Below are 27,834 nucleotides of genomic sequence, written 5' to 3'. Positions count from 1 at the left end.
TGAGTCTACAAATAGGGGTGAGCCAAAACAAGAACCCATACATGCTTTCTCCAACCCTAAGATAGCAATTATTGCTTCTCTATTTGTCGTACTTCTTCTAACAATTATATTTACTCTTGGACTTTGATAACTCACCAATTACTCAAGTTATAATAACAAGCAATTCCACGCACAAATTTTCCTATTCTATTACCCCTAAACCCATATTTGGCAACGTGAATGCCTTTAATTATGACAATGGCAAACCTGAAGCACCTCTTCTCTTTCATCGTTCTCCTCATACTTAGCCTTGGGGGTAATAAACAGTCAATGGCAGATGATGTGATAAGAGTGGGCGTAGTTCTTGATTTGAACACGACAGTGGGAAAAGTGGCAGAGAGCTACATATTGATGGCGGTCTATGATTTCTATGCTGTGAATGCTAATTATCGAACTAGACTCAGTCTTTTTACCAGGGATTCTAAGGATGATGTTGTTGGTGCAGCATGTGCAGGTAACTAACATTCTCACACACATCCTAAAAGTGCAGATTTTTAAAATTTTGTTAGAACTAAAAGTCTAAACTGTTATCTCTCTTGCAATGAGAAACGCATCAAAAAACACACGCATGCATGCACAAAGAAGACTAGTGTTCCAATGAGAAGAGTTTGTTAATTCAAATTAAGCGAACAAAAGAATGTAAATTAAGGAATATAAAAAAATTGAATTAGTAGAAATAGTAAAAATAAAATAACAACTAAAGAAGTAATAGAAAATGACATCAATCAATCAATCATCAAACAATATATCGATATTTATCTATATATATATCTAAAAGTCAAAAGCGTAGTAATTAATTCTGCTACTCTCTTATTGTGCCACATCATGATCATCCACTTATTTTCAATAATCTCTTTCTTATTTTTAACTCTTCATTTTTATATTAATTTCTTAACTTATTGTTGTACTTTCTCTAATAATTCCCCCACTTTATTACCTTTTCAACTCCTTAGTAATATTTACATTAATGTCACTCTTCCTCTATCCTTTTATTTTTGCTATTTTTATTCTCATTCTCTTATATTAAATTTGTCATTGTCTCTCTTATTTTTGCTATACATAGTTTCATTTTTTTGGTGGATTTTTTTTTCCTTACATCTCTACTTTAGGTTGATGACTGTTGTATTCTTTAGAAGTCTACTTTGGGTTGATGCGATTTAATTTTGTGTTTTTAAGTTGTTGTCTTTTTCTTTTCTTTAATAATTAGATGTTATCATATTGTGTTATTCTCTCTTATTTAATGCATATTTTTTCCCACACAAAAAATATTTACATAAATATTAATGTGTGCAATAATACATTGTGCATTTACTAATTCTCAAAACTAATTATAACTTATCAATCATGATATAACAATCACTTTTCACTACTATGACTTTACACATTCTTGAGAATCATGTCATTTTCATCAACTTCAAAAGATAGATATTATAAAGCCCTTAACAAAGAGGCTTTTCTTTTCCCTTTATTTTTCTTTTTGTAGAAGATATTACATGCAAGTGGCTTTCCTGATATATATGCTTGTCATCATTTTCTTTTAAAATATTTATATAAATATTAATGTGTGCAATAATACATTGTACCCTTACTCATTTTCAAAACTAATTATAACTCATCAATTATGATATAACAATCATTTTTTACTACTATGACTTTACATATTCTTTAGAACCATATGTCATTTTCTCAACTTCAGGAGATAGTGTTTGTAAAGTGTGATTTTTTTTTCCTTTCTTGTTCTTTTTGTAGAAGATATTACATGCAAGTGATTTTCCTGATATGCATTTTTGTGGTGTACTAACTTTCTCTGCATAGTATCAAGTTCAACTTGAATAAAATCTTCAACAGGAGCATAGAATCATAGATGCATGCATAATAATTTAGTTAATAATATTAATGTGATAGCAAATCTGACTAATGTTACTTAGTCTGTGTTTGTCTTGGGTGAAAAACCCTAATTGAAAATACTTTTAACACCCGACAGGGTGTTTGGGTGGACCAATAAATACAATCAAACTGAAATCAATTACGGTTTGACCGTAAAATTTTGACCCCTTTAGTGTAAAATTATTTACATTTCTATTTTACCTTTGAAAGTTCAAATAGTGTGTAAATCACCAATGAACGTTTAGACCCCTAAAATTAAAATTACCAACACAAGCTTATACACAAACAATATATGTGCGAAAAAATGAATATAAGCTAAATCAAAATTGGTAAAGCACTCTAAACCGAAATTAATCATAACCACATCAGTAATTAAAAGGTAAGGAGAAAGGGAAGAGAAATGCAAACACAAAGAAGACCCTCAATTGAGGACATATTTTATGTAGTTGGCTAATCCTTTGAAAAAACACACTTTACTTGTAATTGGGTAGATCTAGGATGTGTTTAATACTTCAAAGAACATGTTGTTCAAGTCTAGTATTAAAGCCATGAAGATTGGACCAAAAAACAAGTGAAGAAAAAGGTGTTCACTAAAGCTGGACAGATAGCTCGACACCTGCGGACAGATAGCTTGACACCTGCTCGACAGATAGCTATCTATCGAGATTTAATGAGGCTCGACAGATACTATCTATCGAGGTTTCGAAAATCAAAATTTTCAGATCTGATTTTCAACCCATGCTTATGTATTTTTGTAGGGTTTCTTTTCTCACAACCCTAGACATATATAAGGCTTATTTTAGAGGTCATCACATAAGAGAATACAAGGAGAACATATGCAAAAGGTGACCGAAGCCTTATTCTCTCAGAAAGAAGCTACTGTATCTTTGCGCCTTAGGGTTTTGTAACCAAATGCTTCTTGATCTTCATTGTTGATGAAGTGAAGAACTTTGCAGCCAACATAATTCTTTCTCAAGTTGGTGAATGAGTCACATACTAGGATTCGTGCAAAGGAGTTAGTCACGTACTGGGATCTGTGCATCAAAGGGTGGCGTTCATATATTGAAGAGTTCAGAGGTTCTAAAGCAGTAGAAGGTTTCTGCTGTAAGTTCATCTACGAGGATTGTAGAGTCTAGGGATAAAAGTTTTGTACTAAATCTGAAACTTCTCTTTACTATAGTGAATTGCTTTTCGAGAAGGTCTCCTCCCAGGTTTTTTACTGTGAAACTAGTTGGTTTTATTGGTTTTCCTAGGTCATCATATCTTGTCTTATTTACTTTTCTACTGCATATGATTTTGACATGATATTGATGTTTGTTTGTTTTAACAAGTTTATTCGTAATAAATCTAATTAACACTTTAGGTTTAAAACTTGTTAATTCTATCAACCGGAGTCTAAATTTTCCAACACCCTCCAAGCCTAATCTACCCAGTGCACCTAAGCCCTCCAAGCTTCTTGCTCCAACAAGGTTATGCCGATCCTTGTCTTCTCTAACTTACCTGATCCCACAATCGTCCATTGCATCAACCAAATGAATTGGTCCTCTCTGAACTGCTTCCCAAGCACCAAAATACCTCTTCAATGATATGAGTATGGTGGGATAAGGATTTGGCAAATGTACCTCTCAAGGATATGTCAATAGAGAGGGTGAGAGTAGAGGAATTCTGGAGAATCAAAGGATGAAGATTGTGGATGAGTCGATCTTATTTTTCTCTAGGGTTTCTCTCTCAAAATTCTCTCTAGAAGCTCTTTACATTTCGTGGGTATAAGGGTATTTATAGTAAGGTGTATAAGGAATGTGAAACGTTAGTTTTCATCCAAACAGGGCATTTTGGCGACTCGACCTCGCGACTGGAACGAGTCATGAGTTTGAGTCGCGAGCTAACTGTCTGGCCAAACTAGAAGTTTTGTCCTATAGTGCTCTAGCTGTCGTGACTCTTCAGCTCCCTTGCATGCTCCATACGTGTCTCACCTTTGGCGACTTGCTAGTCACGAGATCCAGTTGCGAGGCTCTTCTTGAGTACACACATTTGAGTTTTCTTCACACTCTTTCACACACTACCCTTACATAATTTCACCTAAGTATCTAATTGCTAAATTACAAGCAAATTTGGCACGGAATAAAGCCAACACATGATTGAATAAATTCAACCTTACAACCTTAAACCGAATCACACTCCTATTTTTCGGCCTCTAATCAAACCGAGAGAGAGAAAGAGAGAGAGAGAGAGAGAGAGAGAGAGAGAGAGAGAGAGAGAACCTCCAGCTGAGATACCGTCTAGCATATTTTTCGACGCATATACATATTTTCCATTAATAATTTTACATGCAAACCAAACACTAGAAACTGTTTTCCAACGTATCTTCCAAAATGCAACCAAACAACTAAAAATATTTTCCTTTCCAAAAATATTTTACACTTGGAAAATATTTTACATCAAGCCCAACACAACCTTAAACTACAAACCATTTCTATCACATTGGAATATATTACTTATCAAAAATTATGTTTTTACATCACTTTATAATTAAATATTTTAGTTATGTTTACTAATTACGGTTCGGTATTCAATCCATTTTGGTCCACTTTGGTTCATTTTGTCCATTTCAATCCAATTTGGTCTACTTTGGTTCACTTCAATCCATTTGGTCCATTCAATTCATTTGGTCAACTTCTGTCAATTTGGTCCACTTTGGTCCATTCAGTTCATTTTAGTCTATTTAAGAATGGAAAAGACATGTTTGGGTTAAAAGTCCTATTGGCAACTTTGGTCCATTCAGTTCATTTTAGTCCACTTAAGAATGGGAAAGACATGTTTGGGTTAAAAGTACTATCGATTACTTGAATAATATCAATTGTAATTATATTAAAATTTTTGATTATCATGATAATCTCTTTAAGATAATGAAATTTTTTATTAATAAATTTGAAACTTAAAAAGTTTTCTTGTACTGAAATAAATTAGAAAAATATAGTGCATAATAACAATAGTTAGAAGAACAAGAACCACTTCAAAAAAGAATAATATCAATCAAAAATGCCAAAAATGATAATATTATATCTTTGTAAAAATAAAGAGGTAGAAATTACTTTTAAAATTTTTTTAATTTTAAGTGACAATAAATTATCTACAACAAAATGAAGAGATTAAATTATACATTATACTACATTTCAAAATAATTATTTGACTAGTATATAAAAAAAGTAGAGACCTTATGTAGTAGAGTATGAGGTTCTGCCATGTGGAGCACTCCTTAAAAAGATAAAGAAAATGTTCTCAAATGCCACATCAAAGATAAGAACAAATTAAAAAAGAAGAACTCTCTGTTTCCTTTGGTTCAATATTTTAAGACTACTCTTTTGATGCAGGACAAATTAGGTTTCCCACCTAGATTAGTCCCACGATAAACCTTACACTTCACCACCTAAGGTTGTTTGGACACCACCAAACACAATACAAATTATGCACAAATAAGCTCTGAATAATATTAATAATCTTCTGAATACAAAACAAACCATCTAGAGCTTTATATACAACTTCTAGGAACCACAATAGATAAAGATAAACATTCCTAATACAAATCCTAATCAATCTCAAATACTAATCAAATGCTAAAGATGATGGGACTGACGAAGTAAAACATGGACGAGATCGCCTTCACAGATGAACCTGTCCGATTATCCGCATCACTGACGAGGATGTTAAGACCATTCAATGCTGCCAATAATGTCCTGGATGGTTACGAAACCAGCTGGACGAACCGTTGGAAACTTATTGAATCCCATTACTTAGCTAGAGACGTTATCAAGAAAGACATAAACACCACAGCACCATCCACAACGGCTAGAATCCAGAGGGATATATAAAGCCCTCACAACGCTAATACGAGGTACATAAAAAAGTGACAAGGTACATTGAGTTATTTTGTTTTTATTGTTATAAACCCTCTTCCGCACTAACTTTGGCATTAGAGGCGTTGTGGCAAGCACCACACCAGTGACCAATTGAACGAGCTCTTGCTTCCAACGTGGCGCAGAAGTGTGACCGGCCCTATCTGGACGAACTTATCACGACTGACGAACTTTTGCTTCATCAATTTGGCGCTGTCTGTGGGGACCGACATTCTCGTACTATGGTTTGAAAACGCAGTTTCTACCAACTTCGATATCCAGATGGAATCCAACTAGGATTCTGCGGCCTTGGCTTAGCAAGTTCAAGCTCTTGCGGCCACCGTCGAAGAACTCACCAGACAGAATCAGGAGATGAGACAAAGGCTTCAGTAAGAGGAAAACCGATCAAGAGCTGTCCAAGAGGATGAAGGGGACAGCCACGGGAGAAGTGATCGGTGAAGGACCATTACTCCAAAGGAACAGCATTCTGATCTCCTCCAGGAAATGAGAAAGGAGATGGACGAATTGAGAAATGCCATCAAGGGGAAGACAGATCGGAGCCTAGATAGAATGGTCAGGGCAACGGATTCTCCCTTTACCATGGCAGTCTTAGAACAACCGGTACAACCAAAGTTTCGGTTGCCTCAACTTGAGCCTTTTTGATGGGCTTAAGGATCCCCAAGATCACCTTAATACCTTCAAGACGACATTGGGCCTTCAACAGCCCCTGATGAAATATGAGTCGTTCCTTCCTTACTTCGCTGAAGAGAGCTGGAAGAGAGTGGTTCACGAGACTGCCCACTTCATCCATTGACAGCTTCGAGCAGTTAAATAACGCCTTTCTGTGCCATTTCGTCGGAGGGCAACGTCCTAAGAGACCAGCAAATCACCTACTCACTATTAAGCAAAGGGAGAGGGAGACCTTGCAGTCATATGTGAAACGCTTCACTCAAGAGACCGTAGAAGTGGACGACGCAGAGGACAAGGTACAGCTGACGATATTTAAAGCAGGGTTTAGGTCCAGAGAATTCATCGTCTCGCTGGCAAAGAATCCGCCTCGGACGATGGCAGAGATGCTCCTGAAGGCCCAAAAGTACATGAATGCCGAGGACGCACTGGCAGCCATAGTGGACGAGGAAAGGCCGAGAAAGGAGGGAAGGAAGGAGGACGAACGTAGAGGGCAAAAAAGGGAGCGCCCAGGCCATCAAGGAAGTGACGTAGATAAATGGAAGGACGAAAAAGCTCCACGAACAGTAAAATTCACCCCTCTAATTATGCCTGTTGACAAAATTTTGACACAGATTCAGGATCAACACTACCTTCAGTGGCCAAGACCTTTACATTCGTCCCCTAATGTGCGTGACAAGAACAAATAGAGGATTGCCAAGACCTAAAAGGACAGATAGAGGAGTTGATACAGAAAGGAAAACTACAGAAGTATGTGAAGAAGGGAGAGTCCAGCAGGTTCAGAGACAGCAACAAGACCTAGCGCGAATCCTCATCCAAGAATGAGATCCGTTCATCCCAACCACTACAAGATGTGATCGGGGAGATAAGTACAATCGCAGGAGGGCCATTTACGGGGGGATTATACAAGTTCTTCAAGAAAGCATGCCAGAGACAAGTAAATAGCGACCACATGGAACCCCCATTCAAGCAGAGATGGATAAACCAGGACATGTTTTTCAATGAAGAGGATGCTCGGGGAGTAAGGTAGCCACACAATGACCCCCTAGTTATAATGCTCACAAGCGAAGGGTTCAACACCAAGAGAATCCTTGTAGACAATGGTAGCTCCGCAGACATCATGTACTTATCGGCCTTCCAACAGTTAAAACTAGATCCTGGGAGATTGCACCCGTTTGACTCCCCCCTCGTCAGTTCAGCAGGGACAGGGTATACCCCAAAGGCATAGTGACGCTAAAAGTCACAATAGGGACCTACCCGAAGCAGCTGACCCGTCAATTGGACTTCCTGGTGGTAGATTGCCCCTCCTCATATAATGTAATCATTGGGAGACCCACGCTTAACAGGTGGAAGTCGGCTACGTCCACCTACTGCCTAAAGGTGAAATTCCCAACTGAGGACGGTGTCGGCGAGGTGAAAAGGGATCAGGTCTTGGCTAGGGAATGCTACCAGGCTGTACTGGCTGCGAAGAAAAACCACATGTGGACAATTGAGGAGGAAAAAGAAGACAAAGTAGAAGCTTTGGAAGCAGTGGAACTCGTCGAGGGAGAGACTGCCAAAGTGACGAGGATAGGAACAACCTTAAGCCCCGAGATGAGGCCGAAACTCGTTCAATTTCTTAAGGAAAACCTGGATGTCTTTGCATAGAGTCATGAAGATATGCCCGGCATATCATGCCAGGTCATCCAGCACGAGTTGAACGTGGATCCCAGGAAAAAGCCCATCCAACAAAGACGACGAGTCTTTGCCCCCGAACGAAGCCAAGTGATTACCGACGAAGTTAACAAGTTGTTGCAAGCAGGCTTCATTCGGGAGGTTTATTATCCCAAGTGGCTGGCCAATGTCGTGCTGGTGAAAAAAGCGAATGGGAAATGGAGAATGTGTGTGGATTTCACAGACCTAAACAAGGCTTGCCCAAAGGATAGTTTCCCCCTGCCTAGGATAGACCAGCTGGTAGATTCTACTGCCGGGCATAAGCTACTGACGTTCATGGATGCTTTTTTAGGATACAACCAGAAAAAGATAGCTGAGGAGGATCAGGGAAAAATCGCTTTCATCACAAGCCAAAGGCTCTATTGCTATAAGGTGATACCCTTTGGACTGAAGAACGCAGGGGCAACATACCAAATATTAGTAAATAAGATGTTCATCAAGCAGATTGGCAGATACATAGAGGTGTATGTGGATGATATGCTCATTAAGAGCAAAAAGGAATTGACGCACCTGGACGATCTGGAAGAGACGTTTGATACCTTCAGAAGATATCAGATGAAGTTGAATCCTAGTAAGTGTGTTTTCGGGGTAGCCTTAGGAAAATTCTTGGGGTTTATGGTGTCCTAGAGAGGGATAGAAGCAAATCCAGAGAAGGTACAAGCAATATTCAACATGACATCGTTGAAGACCGTCAAAGAAGTCCAAAAGCTCACAGGGAGGATTGCTGCACTCATTAGGTTCATCTCTAAAGCAACGGACAAATGCTTACCCTTTTTCAAGACATTGAAGCAAGCTTTCACCTGGACTAATGAATGCGAGGCAGTGTTTCAAGAGTTCAAACGTTACCTGAGCAATCCGCCCCTCCTGAGTCCATCGAAGGAAGGAGAAAACCTTTATCTATACCTGGCGGCATCAGCCACAGCCGTCAACGCGGCCCTGATTCGAGAGGAAGATAAGAAGCAGCTTCCAGTTTACTACATCAGTCAAGCCCTCCAGGGAGCAGAAGCCAAGTATCCCAGGATTGAGAAGATTTCATTCGCTTTAATTGTGGCTTCACGGAAGCTGCGACCGTACTTCGAAGTACATCCTATCCTGGTAATGACAAACCAACCAATCAGGAAATCCATGAACAAACCTGAGGCAGCAGGGAGAATGGTCCAATGGGCAATCGAACTCAGCCAGTTCGACATCGAGTACCATCCCAAAACAGCCATCAAGGCGTAAGCTCTAGCAGATTTCATTGCCGAGTTCACCCTTCTAGAAGATGACGACCGCGGTGATGAGGCAGAACAATGGACAATCCAGACTGATGGCTTATCAGCCCAAAAGAGGGGGGGAGTAGGGGTCATCATAAACACCCCTGATGGAGAAAAACTCAGATATAGAGTCCAACTAAAATTCCCAGCAACCAACAACGAGGCCGAGTACGAAGGGATACTGACAGGATTGAGACTCGGAAAAGCACTTGGGGCTAAGAACTTGCTCATCTAGAGTGACTCGAAATTGGCAATAGGGCAGATCAGGGAAGAGTATGAGGCAAAAGAGGAGAGAATGCAGAAGTACCTCAAGCTGACGAAACATCTAGCCCGGGAGTTCGATAAGTTGGACTTCGTTCGGATCCCAAGAGACCAGAATATGGTGGTAGATGAGATCGCGAAGATGGCCTCGTCAGAAGAAAAATCGACGAACGGGGAATTACTCATGGAGATTCAAAAATGCCCCAACATCGAAGAAGTCCCAATATTTTCCATCCAGAGCGTAAATAGCTAGATGGCACCGATCGTGTCGTTTCTCTAACATGGGCACCTCCCTCACGACGCCTTAGAGGCCAAGAGGATCAAAACGAGAGCAGCTAGATTTACGATTTTGAATGACACCTTATACAAAAGGGGCTTCTCCATGCCCTACTTAAAGTGTGTCAATGAAGAAAAAGCTAAGTACATCCTTCAAGAAGTCCACGAAGGAATTTGTGGAAACCATGCTGAGCCTAGATCTCTGGTAAGTAAAGTCATTCAAACATGATATTTCTATCCAACCATGCAGGTAGATGCAGTGGAGCTCATCAAGAGGTGTGATAAGTGCCAGAGGTTTGGGAATGTCCAGAGGCTGCCGGCAGAGAAACTAACGACGATAACCTCCCCGTGGTTGTTCGCACAATGGGGGACTGATATCGTCGGCCCATTGCCCCTAGGAAAAGGACAGGTAAGGTTCCCGCTCATTGCTATTGATTACTTCACAAAATGGGTTGAAGTAGAGGCAATAGAAACTATCACAGAGGCACGGATCCGTAGCTTCGTATGGAAGAATATAATTTGCAGGTTCGGGATTCCAAGAACGATTATATCAGATAATGGGCGTCAGTTCGACAGCCAGGGATTCAAAGACTTTTGCTCGGGACTAGGCAACAGGAACCAATTCTTGTCCTCAGGACATCCACAGGCGAATGAACAGACAGAGGTGACTAACCGAACACTGCTCAGAATTATCAAAGCCCGACTGGACGAAGCGAAGGGCGTCTAACCGGAAGAATTGCCCAATGTATTGTGTCCCTACAGAACAACGGCAAGAACCCCAATGGGAGAGACGCCTTTCAGGCTCACTTATGGCACTGTGGTGGTAATCCCAGTCGAGGTAGAAGTGGCCAGCGTCAAGCGAGAAGTATTCCACGAGAAAGACAACGACGACCAACTGCGAATAAATCTGGACTGCCTGGACGAAATAAGAGACAAGGCCTCCAACAAGACGGTGAAGTACCAGCGGAAGATGACTGAGTACTACAACAAGAGGGTCAAGCTCAGACGACTTGAAATAGGCAACCTCGTCCTACGCAAGGTCACCATGGCAACCAAAAATTCAGCCCAAGGAAAGCTCGATCCTACATGGGAAGGACCTTATAGAGTCGTCCACTACTTCCGGCAAGGCAGCTATCATTTGGAAACCCTAGACGGGCAAAGGATCCCGCGACCCTGGAACATTGAGCACTTGAAGAGATACCATCAATAGATGTAACACAGAAATGTACTCATTCCTGAAAATTAATGAAATAAAGATTCAACTAATGTCTTCATACAGGTCTCGTCAGTAGTAAGTCCCGAAAACCCAATATGGCTAAACAATAAGATTCCACCTAGACCAATGTACATTGCCGACAAAGCCAAGAGATTGTCTCGGAAACCTCTAAGAAAGAGCCTAAGTAATAAGATTCCGCGTAGATGGATGTGCATTACTAACGAAGGCGAAAAAGAAAAGAAAAGGCCTAAGTAATAAGATTTCATGTAGACGGATGTGCATTACTGATGAAGGCGAAAAAGAAAAGAAAAAGCCTAAGTAATAAGATTCCGCCTAGACGGATGTGAATTACTGACGAAGGCGAAAAAGAAAAAGAAAAAGTCTAAGTAATAAGATTCCGCCTAGACGGATGTGAATTACTGACGAAGGCGAAAAAGAAAAAGAAAAATCCTAAGTAATAAGATTCCGTCTAGACGGATGTGTATTACTGACGAAGGCGAAAAGATTAAAAAAAAAAAAAAAAGCTAAAGTAATGAGATTCCGCCTAGACGGATGTGCATTACTAGCTGAGCCAAAAGATAAGATCCAACCCTGACAGATACAAGTTGCTAACGGGTCAAAGAGGATGACAAGTCTTGAAGCACACACAGGTACAACATATATAAGTAAATACGATGTTATAAAAGCTCAAAAACCAAGGGCAATTACCTTTGTTTTTACATCTAAAAGCCCCTAAACACTGGGCTAAAAATATTCTTATCAAAAAGCAAATTAAAAATGTTCTGGAATTTGAGCCTAAAACACGTCAGGCGTCTTAAAAATAAAAATAAAAATAAAAATAAAAAAGAGAGAGAGGAAATTTTGAACAAGTAACAAGTTCAAGCGTCCGGAACAGCATCGTTGTTAGCAGGGGCACCAAGGGCATGAGCTTCAACAATTGGGACATCAACGGCAGGAGTGTCTCCAGGAGCGTCAGCGGTCGTTGCTTAGGTAGCCTCATCAGCAGAAATCTCCTTGTCCACTTCCTCCATGTCCAACGTCTCCAAATCTATTCCAGAAGGGTGCTTAATACAGTATCTCCTCAAAAGCTCGAACCCCTTGAAATACCAGCTGAAGAGCATGGAGTTGTACTCCTCAGTCTGCTGGAAACCCTTAATAGCCCTGGAGGCGATGACCTTGATTTTCTCCTTAGCGGCTGCAAGCTGCTCATCCTTCTCCAAAATTAGCTGCTGCTCGACCTTAAGCTCGTCGCTCAATTTCTTGACCTCCTCCCTGGCATGATGAACATCCTCCATCGAAGCTATCAAGTCCTTCTTCAGCTTCGAGTTCTCCATCTCCAGGGCCTTAATCCGAGAGAGCAAGGACTCAACCTTAGCCCCCTGAGCAAGGTACTCTGAGGAAAGATGAATGGTCTCCCCCAACACCTAAAAAAAAAAAAAAGAAAAGAAAAAGAGAAGGAAACACACAAAGGAATTTAACCTTAGTACACCTATATATAATAAAAAAAGATAACTTAGCATAAGCGGGTTACCTGGACGAGCTTATGGAGATGACGACCCATCAGCTCATTTGGAGGCAAACCCGAGAACACCTTCAGGTCTTCCGTAGTCACGACCCCATGAGCCCTGTCTGTCGCTAACCTCTTGTCATCCCAGATAGTGGATGAACAAGCAGCGTCCTTCCCCCTATCAGACGTGTGAGGCCTTTTTGAAGCAGGGGTCAGGATCTCTTCAACTGAGGTGGCAGGAGAAGCCGTCCTTGTCGTCTCGACGCTAGAAACAACTGGAGTAGCCGAAGCAATCTGAGTGACGGAGGAAACCTTCCCCTTGACATGGACCACCTTTTTTCCAATATTGAACAGCAGTTCGTCCTTCTTGGACCGCACCTTCTCATACATACCTTTATTAAATTTCGTCGTCATTTCTGCAAGAAGGAAACACTTATAAAAGAGCAAAGGAACCGAATACAGATATGGGGACCAAGACTGACGAACTCAATGCTTACTCTTCTTTCCTTCAATGTCAAGGCTCCGCAGAACGTAGGGGGACGGATCAGGGCCAAGATTGTAAAAAGCAAGCGTCCTTAGATCTACTAGATCATCCCAGTTTTCAATGGTCTGGGAGTACTCAATGGCCTTTTCAACACGTGCCTTATACCTGCTTTTCAACTTAGGCCTCCTTTTAACTGCACAGGAATCAAAGAGGTTAATGACGATAACAGCGGATTCAACAAAGGTAAAAAAAGACAAGAAAGGATACTGACGCACCTAAACTCAGGGTTCCCCACCGACGAAGCAATCTGGGGATATCACCCCAATCCTGGTTAGATGGGGTCTCAAAATTGTCCCTGGACACAAAGACAAATCTGGACATCCAATACCTGAAGGACGAAGGTAAACCCTTGACGATTCTGGTTCTTCTCTCCCAAGGTACTAACTCATAATACCCATACTCTTTGGACTCTTTTAAATGATACAAATAGACAAGCTCACTCACCTTGATCATATCCCCATTAGCGGCCAACCATATTTCCATACAATTGAACATTATTCTCCACAAATTGGGCATAAGTTGCCCAGGAACGATACCAAGATAAGCTAAAAGCTCCATCACAAACAGATGGACGGGAAGCCTAAGTCCACAAGTGAAAGCGGCCTCATAGATGCACACTTCACTTGGAGAAAAATTGGCAAGCCCTCTCCTTGTCAGTAGGCCAACGAACACGAACCCGTTCCAAAAATTGAAACATATCCCTAAACCTACCCACGACATCAGCGTCCAATCCACACGCCTCCACGAGGGCGTGAAAAGCCCTAACCTCTCTAAGGGTCGATGCGGCCGTATCCCCCTCCATGGGGTCGCCGCTAGATGATAACCCAGTCTCAAGATCACTAGACCTAACCTCAAACATTAACCTTTGCTCTCTCACCAAACCCTCAAACCAGTCAACTGATTGACGAAGCAATGGAAACAATTCACCCAAGACAACGCCTAAGCTGTTACGCTCGGAAATGAAATTCTCAAGGTTTGGAAAAACACCTAAGGACCCCCCTAAACAAGCAAAAAGAAAGGAAACCGAAAGGCAAGCTATTCTAACTTCAAAATTACTGACCATGGACACCCAAGAAGGATACAGGAAAATAGGAAAGTGCAAAAGTTCTCCAAAAACCAAGAAACAAAGGCCAAAAAGAAAAGAAAAAGAAATCAGATGTTTGCAAAAAGAAAAGGAAGGAATAGGAAGAAGGAAAAGGAGAAGAACATACCTCAGAGAAGAAAAGCGAGAAGCCCAACACCAAACACACACCGGCTCAAAGGAAAGTGAGAGAGAAAAACTGCGAGAAAAAACGCTCAAAGAAATAACTGAAAACTTGGAGAAAATGAAAAGTAAAGTAGGAGAAGAGAAGTTTAAAAATCCAAAAAAGAAAAACCAAAAATCAGCGGGAAACCTAAGGGTCATACAATGAGGACATAAGCCCTCTCCAACTATAACATGCCATGTGGCCACGACCAGCATAACACCGCCACTATGCATTCAATGCAGTGCGAAATCCCAAAGGTCGCCTATAAAAAAAATAAATTAAAAAATAAAATAAAAAACCCCTTGCATCTTCCACGATCGTTAAGACACGTCTTGAAGACCATGGAACCCGGGGGCAGCTAATGGGACTGACGAAGTAAAACATGGACGAGATCGCCTTCACAGACGAACCTGACCGATTATCCACATCACTAACAAGGTTGTTAAGACCATTCAATGCTGCCAATAATGTCCCGAACGTTTATGAAACCAGCTGGACAAATCGTTGGAAACGTATTGAATCTTATTACTCAGCTAGAGACGTTATCAAAAAAGATATTAACACCACAACACCATCCACAACGACTAGAATCCAGAGGGATATATAAAGCCCTCACAGCGCCAATACGAGGTACATAAAAAAGTGACAAGGTACATTGAGTTATTTTGTTTTTATTATTATAAACCCTCTTCTGCACTAACTTTGGCATCGGAGGCGTTGTAGCAGGCACCACACCGATGACCAATTGAACGAGTTCTTGCTTCCGTCGTGACGCAAAAGTGTGACCGGCCCTATTTGGACGAACTCATCACAACTGACGAACTTTTGCTTCATCAAAAGATAAGCCCAAATAAAGATAATGATAACTTAAATGATAATCTCATATGCGATATAGTGTTGTGTCCGTACCAACTTCCCTAGGGTGGGAGAAACTCAACCCTGTCAAGTAAAGCTCACAATGATTGAATGACATCAAAGGAACCTCCATCATCTATCCACAAGGTCAGCATGGTGCTTCCATCAACACTTATAGGTGTGGGTGATCATAGGTAGAGATGAGGTAGTAGAAACTATATCCAAGTAAGCCTCCAAAAGAGTGGGATCAAGCTACTGCAACTCCTCTCTAGTGATCCATGTGCAATCAGACTTAGGTCATCCTTGCCAACAAACCAAGAAGTTTTGAATTATTCCATCCTTGGTGAAAAGAGATTGCTTATCAAAAATAACATCAATAATATCTCTATGTGCCTTTTGGGAAAGCAAATGGTGTAAGGCCAGGGATAAGGTTAGCCAATGAAGAAGAAAGACGATCATCAAAAGGGTTGTGGGGAATAAGTGAATAATTGTTGGACCTTTAAAAGAAAGTAAATCAGCTACATTAAAAGTAGAACTAATGCCATAATTTGATGGTATATCAATGGCATAAACATTAGATCCAAGTTTCTTTAATATCTTGAATGGGCTAGCACTGCAGGCTTGCAGTTTCTTAACGATTCCAAAAGGATATCGTTCAAGCCTAATACGAATCAAAACATAATTTTCTACATCAAAATCTAAATGACATTGATGTATATCAGCTTGAGTTTTATATTTACAATTACTAGTATGAATTTTTTTTGTTGATCTCTTTATGCAACTCATGCATATGACTAGTAAACTCTATTGCAAACGCAGAAACCCTATCATGTAGGGACATTGGGAGAAGGTCTAAAGGTCTCCTAAGCTTATAATCATGAACAACTTCAAAGGGGGTCATGCCTATGGAGCTATTGACTGAGTTATTGTATGATAACTAGGCTAAAAGGAGTATAGATTCACATCTCCTACATTCTCACCTTTGAGACACCAAAGGAGATTCCCTAGACTCTTATTCACAGCTTTAGTTTGACCATCAGTTTGGGTATGGTGTTAGAGAATTTCAACTATGACACAATTGTTTCAGGTAACCCATACAACTTGACAATCTCATCAAAGAAAAGCTTGGCTGCCTTGGATGCATCAAATTTTTTAGAACATGGAATGAAATGAGCCATCTTAGAATGGAATGGTACTTTCTAAGGGTATGAGGAAGACCTAGTACAAAGTCCATGCTTATATCTACCTAAGGACGATGTGGAACTAGTAGAGGAGTATAAAAGCCAGTATTTTGCTTGCAATTTTTAGCCAATAGACATTGGTGGCATTGGCCAATTATCTTGGAAATATCCCTCTTTAGACTTGGCCAATAGAACTGCTTCTCTACCTCTTCAATTGTCTTATCATGTTGAAAATGTCTTGAAAGTCCTCCCGCACGCACTTCCCAAATCAAAAAGTCTCTAATTTAGTGTACACTTATTGGCTTTAAACAAGTAGCCATCCTAGAGGATAAAATTATCCACAACTGTAAACTGCTCATTCCTCAATGTAGTGTACACTTCTCCAAAATCTGGCAAGATTCATATTCCTCTTATAGCTTTTCAAACCCTATTACTTTTGAGCTCATCATGGAAAGTAAGGTGACTCAATGACTCAAAGTGTCAACTACCTTATTTTTAGCACCAGATTTATATCTCAAAACAAAAGACAATCTTTGCAAATACTCAACCCAAGGAACATTGCTATGAAATTTTAAAATACTCGCAAGTGTACAAACCGTACCGAAGTATAGTTTGACAAGAACGAGGTCAAACCCATAGGGACTTGAATGAACGTAGAAAAATTAATTAAATCTTAACCAAGTTAATCCTAATCTAGTTTAATAAAAATTGGATGTTTTGAAATTAAATAAACTAAGCAAATAGTTAAACTAAGTAAAAGATATAAAGCAATAAAAAGATGTAAACAATCAAGGGGAAGGAATTAAGGTTTTGGAATCCACTGTATTAATTCATATCAGCATATATTTATGATCATTGATTTTTCCCAACCACTACATGATAATGTAAAAATCAATCTTGCTATCATGGAAAATATCATCATTAAAACTTATGTTTAAAAATCTAAAGCATGTTCTTCTTCGCTTCTTAAATATAAAATCAAATCATTAATTGTATCTATAGCCAAACAAATCACAAAATATATCCAATTCTAAAAATCAAATCATAAATTGTATTCATTGACAGATAAATCACAAGCGATATCCAATTTTATAATCAAGAATTAATAAACCAAACATTCAATTAATTAAGATAAATCCTAAATCATGAGAAAAACATTATTGAACTCATATCTAGAATCTCATCTTAGTCAATTGATATAAAGCAAGAACAATTTAAATCATTAAAGAACAACTATTGTGGGAAAAATCAAATCACATAAATATTACTAATAATCCTTAACAAGGTTTCATCCTCAACCCTAATTATAAATTTAGTTACTCATAGTAATTAAAATAAAACACAAGAATAAAATACTAAACATTAAATTAGACAAATAAAACAAAACTAACTATCATGGAAGAAAACCAAAAAAGTAGCCACACTTTCTATGTTCAGCCTCCAGCCCTAGCACTAGCCTCCCTGAATTTTGCTCCAAAGAACCTTTAAATAGGTCAAGGAATCCTATTACAAGTTGAATTCCCATTTGGGGAAAATCCCAGATTTTTAGGCTTTACTTAAAAGACGATTTTGGCCCATTTAACATCAGACTTCGGACTTTTGGTAAACTACAAAGTTGTAACCCTTTAAGTTAACTTTCCAGCCCAACTTGAATCATCTCCATTGGACATCTGAGCCGAAAGTTATGCCGAACATACTAACTGATGTGCAGACTGAAATCCCAATCCGAATTGGACTTGGATTTGATACAAATTTCCTTTGATTCCCTGCTCCAATTGGACTTAAATTTAATTGGGTTGACCTTCTTTAACTTCATCATGGCCCTTGTAAATTTAAAGTCCATTAGCATTCTTGTTTACACAAATCCACTTATTTAATTTCATTCTCCTACAAAAGATAAATTCACGCAATAAGATTCAATTAAGCACAAAATTGATCATTCACCATTATTCCAAAACCAAATATAAAATAAATGAATTACTTCAAAATAAGTATGATAGTACTTTCTAACAATGATATAAATATGCAAAATTAAGCTATTATCAATGCTCATCAAACATGTCGAGCATTTAATTTCTTTTGGGAATTAATGTGGCGGAGGGCATTATGATCAGAATAAATGACAAAATTATGGGTTGTCATGTAATGGCCCCAATATCTCAAAGCTTGTACCACAGTATACAGTTCTTTGTTATATGTTGAATACTTCTTCTTAGCCTCATTTGATTTCTCACTAAAGTAAGCTATTAGGTGACAATCTTGGCTAAGTACTCCTCTTATGCCTATGCCAGACGCATCACGTTCCACTTCAAAGACCTTTTCAAAGTCTAGTAGGTGCATCACTGATGCTTTTTTCATCTTCTTCTTGATTTCCTTAAATGCTTTAATAGCAATATTTGACCATTGGAACTAGTATTTAACAGTAATATTTGACCATTGGTGCCATGATTGTACTAAATCCACGTATGCAGCGATAATAGAATGTTGCAAACCCATGAAAACTGTAAACCTCATGAATCTTGGGCTTGGGCCAATCCATTATGGCCTTAACCTTCTATGGGTCAACATAAACCCCTTCAGATAAGACCACAAAACCTAAGAAAATGACAGTATTAGTGAAGAAATAGCATTTCTTAAGGTTGGCATGCAAGTTTTCTTTCCTCCAAGTGGAACAAACTTGTTTGAGGTGATCCAAATATTGCTCCCTTGATTTACTATAAATGAGGATGTCATCAAAGTACACTACCACAAATTTGCCCATGAAATGCCTCAATACTTATGTCATCACTCTCATAAAAGTACTAGGAGCATTTGATAAACCAAAGAGCATCACAAGCCACTCATGTAATCATCCTTTGTCTTAAAGACAGTCTTCCACTCACAACCTAGATGGATCCTAATTTGATGATATCCACTTTTCAAATCAATCTTTGAAAAGATTGTAGCTCTTGACATCATATCAAACATATTGTCTAACCTAGGGATAGGAAAATGATACCTCATAGTAATCTTATTGATTGCATGACTATACATGCACATACTCCAGGAACCATCTTTCTTAAGGGTCAAAAGTGCAAGGCCTACACATGGGCTTAAGCTCTCACTCACAAATATTTTTGGTAAAATCTCATCCACATGTCTAGTCATCTCATCATGTTGAGTAGGACTCATTCTGTAGTAGGGTAAACTTGGAAGTGCTTCTCCTGGTATAAGATTTATGGTGTGTTGAAATATCACGCATGAGGAGCAATTGATTTAGGCGCTCCTTAAGGAAAACACCTTGAAGCTCTTGAAGCATTGATCTTACTTCTTTTCTTGGTTCTTCAAAGTTGTCTAGTGCAACTTCCTTAAGAACGAGAGCAAATATGATAGACTCTTCATTGACAAACCTTTCAAGTTTTTTGGACTCATGAAGTTCATGCCTCGTTTTTTAGGCTCTTCTTTAGTCTTTCTCTAGTAAACTTGAATTGGATTGGGTTAAGCTTAATCCTCTTCCCATTGTGCCTAAAGGAACAAGAGTTTGAGCAATCATAAAGAGTGTCATCTAAATCATAGAGTCATGATCGTCCCAAAATTATGTGTCCTACATCCATTAAAATCACATCACATGAAATATGAGCCTTGTATGAAAGGATGTGAATAGGAACATGACACCTTTCCTTGATGGTGATGGATGAATCATCTATCCAAGATACCTTATAGGGTTTAGTATGGGCAACTAACTTCAAACCTATGTGAGAGACAAGGCTTGAAGAGATTGCATTAATGCAACTTCCACTATCAATTATAGCCTTGCAATCTTTGGTCATACACTTGACAAAAATTTGGAAGATGGTACTTCTTTTCCAATCATCACTTTCTTTGGACTATGCTAGAGTACACCTAACAATACTCACTACAAGAATATCAAGACTGCCCTCCCTAAGTTCATCAAAAAATGGTAGGACTCTAATGCATCCTAAATGGGTGGAATCAGTCTTTCCTATTTCCACAATGTAATTAATATTAGGCTTTTAAACTTCTTCTTCTACTTCATCCTCCCCCAATTCTTCAATCAACAAGGTCTGATTAGGACATTAGGCAGCCATATGACCAAAACCTTGACACTAAAAATACTAGATTTTAGAATTGGGCTTGAATGTCTCCCGAACTACACCCTTCCCTTTGTCCTATGTGCACAAGGGCCTATTATTAGGGTTGGGTCTATTTGAGGACCTTGTTGGTATCTACCTTCAGGATTGTCATCTATGCACAAGGGCTTATTGTTAGGATAATGTATACTTTAGGTACCTTGGAAGTAACTACCTTGGGGGGTTTCTAAATTTTTATGAAGCAACATGCGATTCTCAAATCTCATCTTACCTTGGGGTTTGGGATCAACTCAAAATTTTGCACTAAGGCATAGACATCATCAAGAGTTGAGAATTTTTTTTGCCACCATTTCTCTTTGAAGATCATAATTGAGACATTTTCTAAACCTACTCAAGGTAATTGACTCAGCTTCAGTCACATCACTACGTATCCTAAACTCTTCAAATTGCTCTATGCATTCAGTAGATATATTATTGTCTTTGTTGGGTTAAAATAGCTTGACCCCGGTTAATTAATTCAATTACCCAAGTTGATTAATTAAGTTCAATTGCATGCAAAATGTTAAGGCACCTACAAATCACCAAAAATACTAAGTGTAATAGAAAATAAATTGAACACAATGATTTGTTGATAAATGGGGAAAACCTCGCTAAGCAAAAACCCCACTGAGTGATTTTAAGGTCACTACTCTCAAGAATCCACTAATCAACAATCAAGCAATTACAAGTATATGGAATCTTACCAACTACCCTAGTCTATCCCAAAATACCAACCTACAGTTGAATCTTTGCTCCAATACCTAATTGGACTTGATCTTGTAGTAGCCTTCTTTCCTTTGATGCACAAACCTCCAATTTATGACTAACCCTTTGCACGAATTCCAGTACGTGACTAATTTCAGTAACTTGAACAGATGTTGAAGGCTGCAAAGTTCTTCACTTCATCAATAATAAAGATCAGGAAGCACTCAATTACAAAACCCTATATCGGTGTGTGACAACTCTTAAAATAAGCCTTATATATGTTTAGGGTTGTGAGAAAAGACACCCCAAACAAATACACAAGACGAGGCCGACTTTCAGATCTGAAAATCCTAAAGTCGTAATTCTCAATAGATCGAGCTACTATCGAGTTATCTATCGAGGTTCACATTAAGTCTTGATAGTAAGCATCTATCGAGCTATCTGTCAAGACTTAATGAACAACTTTTCTTCACTTGTTTCTTGGACCAATCTTCATGTCTTTAATAGTTAACTTAAACAACATGTTTCTTGAAATACTAAACTTATTTTAGATCTACCCAATTACAATTAAAGTGCATTTTCTCAAATCTTGCCATTGATCCAACAAATTTCCTTGTTAAGACAATGGGAAGTACTTTTCATTGAGCTTTGCCTTCATCTCTTCCCAAAGAGTTATGGGTGGTTGGCAAATCTTAAGGAGGTGATTTCCAACAGTCCCAGTGAAGTTTTGCTTTTCCTACAAGTTTTATTTTGGCAAATCTAACCTTCCTGTCTTCTAACAATTCATACCACTAAAAAAAAATGCTCTAACTCACGTACCCAGTCATTGTAGACTTAAGGACTCTCAACACCATCAAAGGTAGGGGCCTTTACTATGATATGCTTCGTTAACTTGTCATCATGGTCTCTATGGCGGTCTTGTCTATGATAAGGGCCTTGTCTATAATTATGATTTCTTCCATTATAGGCATTATCCTCTTCATACCTTGCTTCCAAGCGACCTAGACGGGAATTAATTTCTTCCAAGGGTCTGCCTTAAGTCATCTTGGGGAGAAGTCTCCATGTCCAAGCAGGCCGGATTAGGGGCTAGACTGGGATGCAAAACTAGTATGGGATTTGGAATTAGACCGGTCTTCAGAACTAGTTACTAGACGACTACGCAAATGCATGCAATAGAGATCAAAAAAGTAATTCTTGAAAGTACATATTGAAGATAAAACTCAAGTTAAATCATGTGTCAAGAAAAGTCATGAATTCCATAGGTTGTTGCATTCAATCTTGTTCCATAGCGTTAATGACTTTTTTAGGGAGAATAAGCATTCTAGGCCAGTGATTTTGAATGCTAAACAGAACTTTATATGTATTAATTGAAGTTTGCCATCATAAGACAAGTATTTCATAGACCAAGAATTAACTTTGTACAAAGTATTTCATAGACCAGTGTACAAAGTATCACGTTATTTAAAAATTGAATAATGTAACATTAGACATACCTTCATAGTCGTCATATTTAGTCTAAAACATTAAATGAATCCATTTCAAATGGAGAGAATCCTAACACTTAGTGAACAATGAATTTCTGACTTGTTCATTTGGAATGCAGCTCTAGATCTGATGAAGAATGAAAAAGTGCATGCCATCATCGGACCTCAAAGTTCAGCACAAGCTAAGTTTGTCGCAAATCTTGGTGAAAGGGCTCATGTTCCTATACTTTCTTTCTCAGCCACAAGTCCCTTTCTTTCCACAAATCATAACCCTTTTTTCATTCAGACAACCCAAGATGATTCAGCTCAAGTGAAAGCCATAGCCGCCTTAATTCAAGCTTATGGTTGGCGAGAAGTCATCCCTATCTATGAAGACACAGATTATGGCAATGACTTAACTCTATATTTGATAGATGCTTTCCAAGAGGTTGATGTCCGATTTCCTTACAGAAGTGTCATTTCTCCATCTTCAAAAGATAGTGATATTTTAGAGGAGCTTAAGAAATTAAAGGCAATGCAAACAAGAGTATTCCTTGTACACATGACTGCTTCTCTTGGCTCAAAGCTTTTTGTACATGTAAAGAATTCAGGAATGATGAGCGAAGGGTATGCATGGATAACGACACAAGGCCTATCAAGTTTGTTAGATACTATTAATTCAAAGATCATGGACTCAATGCAAGGTGTTTTGGGAATTCGGCCATATATACGAATTACAAAAGATCTTGAAGATTTTGAAAGAAGACGGACAACAAATTACACCTCAAGAAAAACAAAATATAAGACTCTTGGGTTAAACCTCTTTGGATTACGGGCATATGATACAATTTGGGCATTGGCTATGGCAGTGGAGAAGGCTAATATAGAGCATTCTAGCTTTTTGAAGCAAAATGCTAGTGAAAGTAAAGTAGACCTTGCAGCCATAGGAGTTTCTGAAATTGGTCCGATGCTTCTCAACAAAATTGCAAGCACTAGATTTCAAGGCCTTAGTGGGTACTTTGATTTGGTTAAGGGACAGATGAAAGCTTCAACCTTTGAAATCTTTAATGTGATAGAACGAAGGGAGAGGATTATTGGATATTGGAACCCCAAGAAAGGACTTTCACAAGAAATAGATGACATTAGTGAAATAGCATACTCAACATCAAAGGACAAACTTAAGCCACCAATCTGGCCTGGAGACACAACAAACCAACCTAAAAAGTTGAGGATTGGAATTCCAATAGGAGATGGTTTTAATGAGTTTATAAAGGTTCAATGGCATCCTCATAAAGGTGAACCAAAGGTATCTGGGTTTTCAATTGACGTGTTCCTTGCTGCGTTGGATATATTACCCTTTCCCCTTCCACATGAGTTTGTGCCATATGTGAACGAAAATAGGCAGAGTGCAGGAACTTATGATCAACTTCTTTCCCAAATCAAACTTAAGGTGATTGTTTTAGTTTACAATACTTTTTTTTTATTTTTAGAAACAAACACACACACAAAGTGATGTTGTACTAATCATCATCTAATACCTCAACAAAATGTAAAAATAATAATAATAATGAAATTTATTATGTCGCATTAATTTTTTTTTTTTTTGTAACTTCATAATAGGATATTCCTCACCTCTCACTCTCTCTCTCTCTCAAAATGCAGAATTTTGATGCTGTGGTTGGAGACACAACAATTGTGGCTAGTCGCTCCTCATATGTTGATTTTACATTACCTTATTCTGAATCAAGTGTGTCAATGGTGGTTTTGATGAAAGATAATGAAAAGAAGAATATGTGGATTTTCTTAAAGCCGCTAAGCTGGGATCTTTGGTTAGCAACCGTTGCAACCTCTATTTTTATAGGGTTCGTAACATGGGTTCTTGAACGCCATGTAAATTCTCAATTTAGAGGGCGCTTTGATCAACAGATTCGCACGATTTTCTTGTTCTCCTTTGCAACACTCACCTCTACTCAGAGTAAATTCTTTTTTCCCATTAAATGAAATTCTATTTATCTTTATTTTTTAGCTTAAATATATTCTTGGTCCATAAAGTTTGAAACATGAACAATTTTATTTTATGAAGTTTTTAGTCACTTAAATGATGTGGTCAAACTAAATATTGACACATAACCACTACATATGGACTAAAATCGATCACTTAAGTTTTTTAGAGACTAAAAGCGATCACTTTAAGTTTATTAAGAATTAAAATTAAAGGATCATTTTAGATTTTAGTGACTAAAATTGCTTATAAACTAAAATTTAGGAACCAAAAGTGCATTTTTAGACTAAATTTGCACATAAGCTGAAGTTTAGAGACCAAAAGTATATATTTACCCTTTTCTTCGTGCTCTTTCGTACTTTCTCTATTTTCAAGGAAATAAATTTAAACATGTTAACACTTTTCTCAAATTTTGATGATGTTTTAGGGGAGAAAGTGGTCAACAGTGGGTCAAGAGTTGTACTGTTCGTATGGGCCTTTACGTTACTCATCTTAACACAGAGTTACACAGCAAGCTTAGCTTCAATGTTGACGGTACAAAAATTGAAACCTGAATTTGATGATGTAACTGAGATAAAAAGGAATGGTTACTTCGTAGGATATCAAAAGGATTCCTTCGTTAGAGAACTTCTTGTAGAACAGTTAAATATTGATGAGTCCAAGTTAAAGGCTTATAGTACTCCTGAGGAGTATGATGAAGCACTGTCAAATGGAAGTGATAATGGTGGTGTAGCTGCTATTGTTGATGAGATCCCCTACATTAAGCTCTTCCTCTCGAAATATGGCTCTAGGTATGCAATTGTTGGACCAATCTACAAAACTGATGGATTTGGCTTTGTGAGTATCTCTCTCTCAACCTCCCCTATCACCATAAGAGGGTGATACAAGAATGCAAGATATATTTTTGTTTGGGATGTGTGTTACATGCATTTTTTGAACTGAAATTATGAGTTGAAAACATAATTTCAGTTTGGAATCTTGTTTTTAACTCACCATTTCAGTTCAAAAAATGTGTCATAGTGTGTGTATAACAAGGTATGTGTAATATATAGTTTTTATCTTTCCTTTTTTAGATATTCAATAACTCTAGAGTCACAAAAATGTTTACAATTGCCGAGATGGCAAATTATAAATTGTAGATGTTAAAGTTATGTTAGTAGTGAGCTCAAATGAAAATAAAAATAAAACATGTTGTCTCAATTGTTGTGGAAAAATTTATAAAAATTGTTATCTATAGCATTACTACGAGATATATATTATGAATGGTTGTATTCACTTTGTAGAATGCAGCAATTCACTTTGTAGGAACAAATCCAGAAACTATTGTGGTCAATGTTTTCATAGGTCACAAGTCAACATGGTAAATGCAGCAATGGCTTCCATATATGTGGTTCTTAGACTAGTGGATTATGGTTTAAATTGTTGAAAATTGGTACCCACATGCACTCACACTCACACACTACTCACAATGAAATAAAAATCAATTAAGAGTTTTGTAGCTCAACTGACACTTAGTGTTTTCAATGAAAATATTCAAGTTTCAAATCCCCCTCTCCTTAGTGTAACTATCAAATTATTTAAAAACATGGAAGCGAAATCAGAGAAGGAAGAGGAACAGTGAACAGATGCCCTTATATTTGTATTTGTTATCTCTCTTCTTCCACTCTTGGTTACAAATGGATGCATACATGGATTTATAAGGTATAACAGAAGCCAGCCTGGTCTATCTGGTTTAACAGAAACCAGATTATTCATGAGTCAACATACCACCCTCCCTCTCAAATATGAGAGGTGCCATTTCTGTCAACCCTCAGGAAATGATTCCAAACCAAACAGGGTGGATTGCCCCTCCACCTGGTATTTTCAAAGTTGACTTAGATGGTGCAACTTCAATGGATAACAGGCACTCTAGCATTGGAGTAGTAGTAAGAGACTCCAATGGTATGGTCTCTGCAACTATCACCAATATTCTTCCAGGAAATGAACCTCTCATATCATCATTGAATTAGATGCTCTCTCCATGTTCCAATCCCTTCAATCAAAGGAAACTAATGGCATATTTGGCCATATACTCCAAGGAATACTCTCTGCTCTTGATGACTTTAAAAGTTGGAAGATCCAGCACCTGAAAAGGCAGTTCAACAGGGTTGCTGATGAGCTTGCTCATCTATGCCCATAATGTCTCCCTTAATTTCTCCCCTTTGTTTTACTCTCTGTTGTAATTCAATTTCAGTTTCTGAATGAATCCATACATATTTCTCTCATAAAAATGAAGCACTCTCCAAAGACTTGGTTATATTAATTGCATAACTTCATTTAAGTATGTTTTTCTTATTTCATTAACTCCTCCAATGAATAAGCTTTATTTAAAATAAAGATCTTGTATATATTAATTCTACTTATATAGATTTATCAATATGATTAAATCTTTTTTTGCTTTCTTTCTTCAGGCCTTCCCACGTGGATCTCCTCTAGTCTCTTACATTTCAAGAGCAACCTTGAATGTCACTGAAGATAAAGATAAGATGACAGATATTATACGGAAAAACTTTGCGAGTCAAACTACATCTACAGGCGATAATGGAAGTGCTGCATGCTCTACATATTCTCCTAGTCTTGGTGTGGATAGCTTCGGGGGGCTTTTCATCATAGTTGGAGTGGCTTCTTTGCTTTCCCTCTTGCTATATGTGGTGAAGAAGTTCCCTCACTTTCACTGGAAAAACTCAAACATTGTCCCTCTCAAAGGATCTCTTTGGTTGAGTTTTATTGAATTGGTAAAGCATTCCAACCAGAAATATCTCCGTTCATGGTTTTTTTGGAGAAATGAATCTACACCAAGTCCTGAAGGCTTTGGAGCTTCACCTAGTATGGATGAAATGCGAAAACATTCAAGGACAAGCAGTGAAGGAGCAGACGATGTTGCTACAGATGTAGATGACGAAATTTGGCGATGCATATGTGGACGTGGCTAA

The 27,834-nt window shown here is 38.3% G+C and overlaps 1 protein-coding gene across 1 annotated transcript; it reads left to right on the top strand.

Moving 5' to 3' along the window:
- The first annotated feature begins 237 nt into the window (after positions 1-237).
- Positions 238-27,834, top strand: LOC142635886 (glutamate receptor 2.5-like). The gene is made up of 5 exons (XM_075809947.1): positions 238-493; positions 23,001-24,310; positions 24,523-24,835; positions 25,290-25,699; positions 27,313-27,834. Exons 1-5 carry the CDS (start codon positions 238-240, stop codon positions 27,832-27,834), a joined length of 2,811 nt encoding a protein of 936 aa, XP_075666062.1.

This window comes from Castanea sativa, chromosome 1 (assembly GCF_040712315.1).
Source record: "Castanea sativa cultivar Marrone di Chiusa Pesio chromosome 1, ASM4071231v1".
In the NCBI taxonomy this organism is placed as follows: Eukaryota; Viridiplantae; Streptophyta; class Magnoliopsida; order Fagales; family Fagaceae; genus Castanea; species Castanea sativa.
Note: the sequence above shows the minus strand (reverse complement) of the source record. Positions and strands in the feature narration are given on the sequence as shown.

Excerpts from the sequence above, each read along its gene's own strand:
- LOC142635886 (XM_075809947.1), top strand. The coding sequence starts at position 238 with ATGGCAAACCTGAAGCACCTCTTCTCTTTCATCGTTCTCCTCATACTT. Across the intron at positions 494-23,000 it reads TGTTGGTGCAGCATGTGCAG|CTCTAGATCTGATGAAGAAT; the intron begins GTAACTAACATT and ends TTTGGAATGCAG. Across the intron at positions 24,311-24,522 it reads TTTCCCAAATCAAACTTAAG|AATTTTGATGCTGTGGTTGG; the intron begins GTGATTGTTTTA and ends CTCAAAATGCAG.